We start from the raw sequence: 6,644 nt of genomic DNA, 5'->3' as shown, positions 1-6,644 counted from the left end.
CACAAATCTGCCCATGTTAGTCCCCTGCTGAAAACCCTTCGAGGAGTTCCTGGATGTCCTGAGTCAAGTCCAAACTCCTGCAGCGAGGCCTGTGCCACCTGTCCCTGGGCCCCTTCCCTCATTCTCTTTGCTCCAGCCCTGCTGGTCTTGGTGCTCACACCCACCAGGTTCTCAGCAGGGGGCTTTTTCACATGCAGCTCCCACAGCCCACCTGCCCTTGCACCCACTCTGTCAGGCTGCACCTGAAACGAGGCACAGCAGAGTGTGGAGGGTAAGAGCCTCGCTCCAGCGTGAAACTCTGTGGCTTTGAATCTCAGCTCTGCCACCTAGGGCAGAATATTTAAAGCTCTTTGTTCCTCAGTTTCTTCATCTGTAAAATAATAATAGTAACAATACTACTACTACTAATGCCACCTACCTCAGAGTTGCTAGCGAATTATATAAACAAACTCACATAGAGGGCTGGCCCACAGGAAGGGCTGAGGGGCTGAGGGTTTACTATCAGTATTGTTCCTTGGGGATGCCTGCCCTGATGCCCAGACGGAGTTAAACCATCCCGTGAAACACATCCACCCCCACCCCCACCCCAGGGCAGAGTGAAGGGCACCCCCAGCACCCATAGCAGTCCAGGCCTGTGGTCGATGCAAAACACATATTAATTCCTCACTCCTTCCTTCAACAAGGATGCCTTTGGGATGGGGACACAGAAGGGTACAGATTGGGCCCTCCCGAGCCACCTCCAAGGAGTCTGGTGTCCTTGAGCACAAAGGAAGAACAACTTCACAGCCCTCAGGTGGTGAGAAAAGCTACCAAAATAATCTACAGCCTGAACGATGGAGACTTGTGGGCTGCGAGCTAAGCTCAGTCTCTGACCTTTTAACCCTCAAAAGTCACTCAGCTTCGTTCCAAGTAGAAGAGCTTGTCCCTCAGGGAGCTCGATGGGAGTGACTATCCCAGCACTGAGCACCCCGCAGGGCAGCAGGTCACCTCACTGGGTGAGTCACTTCCACAGCGCTTCAAGAACAAGCGCCTGTGGAGTTCCCAGGGAAGGAGGCAGAACAAGCTGTACCTCAAGTGGATAAAGAGGTCTTAAGTCTAGACTAGGTTACCTTATAGTATCAGGAAACAATTTGGTGGACCATAAGCAGGAAGGGGAGTCCTGGGCCTGCTTCTCCTGGTACTCTAGTCTCTATCAGGCAACCCAAAGAGAAAGAAGATTCAGACACCCAGCAGCTAGAAAAACACTAATCTTTATACAGAGCTCGGCTGGGGACAGGTGAGGGTGTCAGGTGCCCGTCTCCACCTCCACCACTTCTGCCCAGGTGCTGAAGCCCAGGTCCTTGTGGATGAGTACCAGGCTGGGGGTGGGGCTGGGCCCTTCCGGCACCACAAAGCACTTCTGGCTCTCGGAAATGGTGACCTCAAAGACGTCTTGGGCTGGGGACACGTCCTGTTTGCTGCCTGTGTCCAGCAGTTCCGGCTCAGTCTGCAGTAGCACCACAGTGGGCTCAGAAGCAGGAGGCGTGCAGGGTAGGCTAGGGGGCACCCCAGGCTGGTGACTGAGCTGGTGCCGCTTGAGGCTTTGAGGGAGGGTGTAGCCCATGCCACAGGTAGGGCAGCGGTAAGGCTTGTCAGCCAGGTGGGACTTGAGGTGACGCCTCAGCTTGGTAGCCAGTGTGTAAGCGCGGCCACACTCGGGACACGGGAAGGGCCTCTCCCCCGAGTGTAGGCGCTCATGAGCACGCAGTGTATGTGGGTCTCGGAGGGCCTTCCCACATATGGGGCACAAGTGGGCCTCTCCAGTGTGGGAGATGAGATGGCGCCTCAGCTCAGGCAGCTGGGGGAAGGCGTCAGCACAGTGCGGGCAGCGGTAAGGGCGCTCCCCTGTGTGCAGCCGCAGGTGCCCGCGTAGGTTGCCCCGCTGGCGGAACGCTCGGCCACAGTGTGGGCACAGGAAGGGCTTTTCCCCTGTGTGGAGCCGCATGTGGTTCCGCAGGGAGCCCTGGTTGGCCAGGGGCCGCCCACACACGGGGCATGGGCATGGGGCGGGGGCAGCTGGCACCTGGTGGGTCTTGCGATGCAGCCGCAGGGAGGGCCGGCGGGCGAAGGCCTTGCCACACTGATCACAAGCAAAGGGTCGGGCACCTGAATGTACCACCTGGTGCTCTTTGAGGTCTCGCCGGGTGCCATAGGCCTTGTCGCATTGTGGACAGGGGAAGGGTCTCACCCCGCGGTGGCCCAGCATGTGAGCTTTGAAGCTCTCCTCTGAGCTGTAGCTCTTGCCACACTCAGTGCAAAGGAAGGGCTTGTGGCCCGTGTGCACGAATGCATGCTTCTTCAGGTGGCACAGCTGCAGGAACGCCTTGCCACACTCCCCACACCGGTACCGTCGTCCCTGTTTCAGGGAGCTTCCCACCGGGCCAGGAGGGCTCCGCAAGTGTGCAGAGAGGCTGGGGTGCTGCTCTCCGGCCTGCTGTGCCCCGGGTTCTGAGGTCTTTGCTCTGGGTGGGCGCTGATTATGGGGGCTATGTAACTTCTTGACCAGATAAGCGTGCAACTGGGTGCCCCCGGCAGAAGGTGAGGAAGTGGCCTCACTGTGCTCCAGGCCCCGCTGGGTTGTGGAGCTGCTCTGAGGTTCAGGTGGCATCTGTGTCTGGGGAAGGTCCTCCTTGTCCATGCTGTCATCCTGAGTCAATAGACCAAGTGGTTGGCTCTCCTTGGAAAGTTGATCCTGGGTTTGGGGCTTAAGTTCAGAGCTCACCATGCTCTCTGCCTGGGTGTTGGGGGATGACTGGTGACCAGGATCTGGAAGGCAAGAGTGGAGTGATGGGGTTAGTAGAGATTCGTAGCAGATGGTGACAGTGGTGTCACCAGGAAATTACTGAAATGTGTGTCTTCTACTCAGCCCCTGACCTTCAGCGGGAGCAAGGACACCCATCTTTTCCCTGGAGTGTGAGCCACCTTGCTGTTTATCCTCCCGTCCAGTCTCAGGTGCCTCCTGGGGGAGTACCCCTGGGAACCACAGTGCCCCAGACATGTGGATAATCACTAGAGTAAGGCCATCCCAGAGTTCCCTTGTTCTCCCTCTGAAGACAAGCACTTAGGATGAGATGAGACCATCACCTCCTCACCTTAGCTCATCTGAAAATAAAGGAATCTCTATCCCCACCCCAGATAGAAGAAATATAAGAAACTGGAAACCTTATACACAGCTTGCTGTCTTTATCAACATGACCTTACTATTCTAGGAAACTTATTCAGGAAGACAAAAGTTGCGAATATCTACAATGTTCATTCCAAGGAAAAGACTCATGACTCTTCAATAGAAAGCATCAAATGGTAGTTTATTCCTCAAGACTCTGAACCTCTTGCCTGGAAATTCTAGCCTTTCTGTGTCCACAAATCCTAAATTATGTTACGATCCTTAACCAATCCAAATCAAGCCCAACCCCCATCCCACACACTGAAAGATCCACTTTATATCAGACTTCAAAATGTCAATAAATACTCAGGCTGGCTTTGCCCTTCCCACTCAGAAAAGCTACCAAGGGGCCGGCCGAGTGGCTCAGTTGGTTAAGAGCTCGCTCAAGAGTTTGAGCTCTGAGCAACAACGGTTCGAGTCCAGCCCGAGCTGAGCAGCCGCCGAGCTGCCAACAGGTAGCAGGATGGCTGAGCTAAAAAAAAATAAATAAATAAAATAAAAGCTACCAAGACTTTGTCGTGTTCGTCCTTAACTTCTTGAGCTGTATGCTCTGCTTTGTCTTATCAACGAGTTGTCTTGGGTGATAATATGGGAAGCCGGCATTTATCTGACACATACCTGTGCAAGATTCTGCTGCATCCTCCTCAGGAGAGGCCACTTCCTGTTGTACAGAGGCCACTTCCTGTTGTACAGCAGGTTCCACTTCTGTCGCCACAGCCATGGCTGTCTCTTCTTCTAGCCTGGGTGGGGTGGGGCTGAGGCCCTCAGAGGGAGACCGGGGCCACAGTAGAAGTTCAAAGCCTGGCAGCACGACCCGGTCCACCTGCAGGTGGAGCCTCTCGCTGATCCATACTGGGGCCACGTTCCCCTCACCCTGCAGCCTGCCCCGCTGCACCAAACTGCAAAGCAGAGCACGAGCTACCTCAGGAGACCCTCTTCCAGGGGTCCTCCCTGAAAGCCCCAGCTCTTGGTCAGTCTAAGTCCTAAAGGACCCCATGCCTTTGGAAAACTCACTGCATAAGATCACTGGGTGGGAAATACAGTCGGCTCTGGTTCTATCCCATGCCACAACAGACAGCCTAAAAGGAGCAACTTTACTACCGTGTTTCCCTGAAAATAAAACCGGGTCTTATATTAATTTGTGCTCCAACAATCTACATTTATTCATGTACAAAAATCAACATTTATTCAAACAGTCATGTATGGCTGACTATCTTAACTGGCGCTTATGTTTAGGGTAGGGCTTATATTACGAGCATCCTGAAAAATCATGCTAGGGCTTATTTTATGGTTACCGTATTTGCCGGCATATAAGACGATTTTTTGGCCCTGAAAAATATGCCTCCAAGTGGGGGGTCATCTTATACGCCAGGTACACTTCAGATAGACTGCCCATAGTGCTTGCCCCGTGCCATAGTGGCCTCCCGATGCCCACCCACTTCATTCCACATACCGTTCAGGCATCAGCAGCGCTGCTGGGTGTATGCTCGGCTGTTATGCGATTTTGCTGTTATGCGATTTTACCACACTCGCAAAATCGCACACAGCCGACCATATAACAAACTCTGTATTTTGAGTGGAAATGTTAGGGGGTCGTCTTATACGCCGGCAAATACGGTAGGTCTTATTTTTGGGGAAACACGGTACATACTCTCCTGTAACTTACCTGGTCCAGCCTGAACTCTGCTCACAAGCACACACGTCTCCCCATGGGCCTAGTGACACGTCCTGAAATAAACCAATAAAAGTCCTTCTCCCATGTGTTTGAGGGGCCAGAGTGGGGGGAAAAACAAAAACAAAACAGATGTAACCTCTCCTGAGGCAGATCTAAGATGAAGCCCCCGGAAGATTAACGGTCTCTGGTTCTGCCTCTACAGGACTGTGATGTCTGATTTTTCATTCAGTAAAGACCAAAACGAGTGTCCCTTCACCTCCCTCCCAAGGGTGTGGAGAATTACTGAGCTGAACTCATTACTACCTTCCAATGAGTACCAAACAGAAAAAGCAGTAAGAGGAACATCAACTCTTTTTTGTAATACTTCTTATGCAATTACGCCGCCTACCTGTGCTATTTCATCTATTGCTCCAAATAATCTTGGATGATTAAAATAAAGGAATCAGCCATTCCTTTATTTTACGTAAGTTAAATGAGGCATGCCATTTAACTAGCTAGGTACTAAGGCTGGGGCATGATCCCATGGCTATTTAATTCCAAAATCTTTGCTCCTGACTTTTGTCACCGATGGCACTATATGAACCAGCTTATAACAAGTTTTTGCACCTCGATTCCTTAACTATTGCAAGTGAGGGGAAGAGACAGTTCTGGAGAGAAGGGTCAAAACCATCTCCTAGCTCCTAAAATACCCTGCTTCTAACAAACTGGAGAGGGTCCAGAGACTTTTGAACTGCTTCCAAATTTTCAGTGACGTAGAAGAGATACGCTATCCCTCAATACCTTCTCTTGCCGTGGTTTCACTCCCTCGCCCTTCCGTTCCGAGACAGACTCGTCTTCCAGCGGCCCCCAGAGGAGTCCCGGCTGCAGAGGCTCCCCGACACACCAGACCCCCAAGCGCTGTTCCTCGGCCAGTGAAGGACCGAGGGCCAAACCCCGGGGGAGGCTCTTTAGAGCGTGGACGGCTCGGGTCGGCCAGGGTGGGAAGTCTTTGAGGCCCTGAGCACAGCCTTCTCCGGAAGGGCTCCATCCTGAGCCCGGGTTCAGGCGCGGCCCAGGGGCTGCAGGAAAATAGGAAGGCAGTGAGGGGGTGGCCCAAGAAGTCGTGGGGTGGGGTTTGGGGGAGGCACAGGAGGAAACTGCAGGTCCAGCCAGGCCTTAGCAGTCTGAGGTAACGTTAAGGGTTCTCAGGAAGCCCCTGAAAGGTTTGCGCGGATTCGAGGGCTCTGGGGAAGCCCCCAGCGACTGAGGGCAACAGAGGCGGCTCTGGGGCTCGGGAGGACAAGGGTTGTGGGGGAGAAAGTCGACCAGAGAATGTCAGGTGTATCTAGGCCAGGGTGGAGGGTCGGAGACATCGGAGAGCACTCACCGACCTGCAGTCTCTCCCTCTCCAAGAGCAGCTCCTCCGCCTCCTCCATCCCGGGTCAGACAGCCTCCCTCCGCCGGAAGTGAGCATCGCCTTCGCTGCTCCCCCCGGAAACAGTCATTGACTTCCAAATTTCCTCTCTGGAAAGAATCGTGTAAGAGTCAGACCTCATTGGTGCACAGGACCGGGAGTTTGGCAGTACTAGTGAAGCAAAGCTTTGTCAGAGAACAATACGAGTTTAGGATTCCGGAGAGCCACCAGGCACTCGGAGAAGGAGGAACCAATTATTCCAGCCGCCTCCTGTTGGGAGGAACGAGTCGGACAGTTCTGCTACCTTTCCCATAGGCGGGCACGTACAGGAAGTGGGCGGGACTCCAGGAAAAGCCATGTTTGGACCGGGCAGG

At 53.6% G+C, this 6,644-nt stretch overlaps 1 protein-coding gene across 2 annotated transcripts; it reads right to left on the bottom strand.

The window, feature by feature from the left end:
• Positions 1-1,234: 1,234 nt before the first annotated feature.
• ZNF408 (zinc finger protein 408) lies at positions 1,235-6,602 on the bottom strand. 2 transcript variants are annotated; one of them, XM_019656385.1, is made up of 5 exons: positions 6,244-6,602; positions 5,658-5,935; positions 4,869-4,930; positions 3,821-4,101; positions 1,235-2,805 (listed from the first exon to the last, which is right to left on the bottom strand). In XM_019656385.1, the coding sequence occupies exons 1-5, from the start codon at positions 6,290-6,292 to the stop codon at positions 1,286-1,288; spliced, it is 2,190 nt and encodes a 729-aa protein (XP_019511930.1). In that variant the 5' UTR covers positions 6,293-6,602; the 3' UTR covers positions 1,235-1,285. The 2 variants fall into 2 exon arrangements, with proteins under 2 accessions (XP_019511930.1, XP_019511931.1); XM_019656386.1 differs by lacking the exon at positions 6,244-6,602 and adding an exon at positions 4,217-4,312 and having other exon boundaries at positions 4,869-4,952; positions 5,658-5,730.
• Between the last annotated feature and the right edge of the window lie 42 nt (positions 6,603-6,644).

Source organism: Hipposideros armiger, unplaced genomic scaffold (genome assembly GCF_001890085.2).
Source record: "Hipposideros armiger isolate ML-2016 unplaced genomic scaffold, ASM189008v1 scaffold_258, whole genome shotgun sequence".
NCBI lineage: Eukaryota > Metazoa > Chordata > Mammalia > Chiroptera > Hipposideridae > Hipposideros > Hipposideros armiger.
This window is presented reverse-complemented; position numbering and strand designations above follow the sequence as displayed.

Bases quoted from the DNA above. Each gene is read 5' to 3' on its own strand.
- ZNF408 (XM_019656385.1), bottom strand. From the start codon at position 6,292: ATGGAGGAGGCGGAGGAGCTGCTCTTGGAGAGGGAGAGACTGCAGGTC. The intron at 4,931-5,657 runs GTATTGAGGGAT...GGTTTATTTCAG, and splicing joins TGAAACCACGGCAAGAGAAG to GACGTGTCACTAGGCCCATG. The intron at 4,102-4,868 runs GTAAGTTACAGG...TCTGCTTTGCAG, and splicing joins CAGAGTTCAGGCTGGACCAG to TTTGGTGCAGCGGGGCAGGC.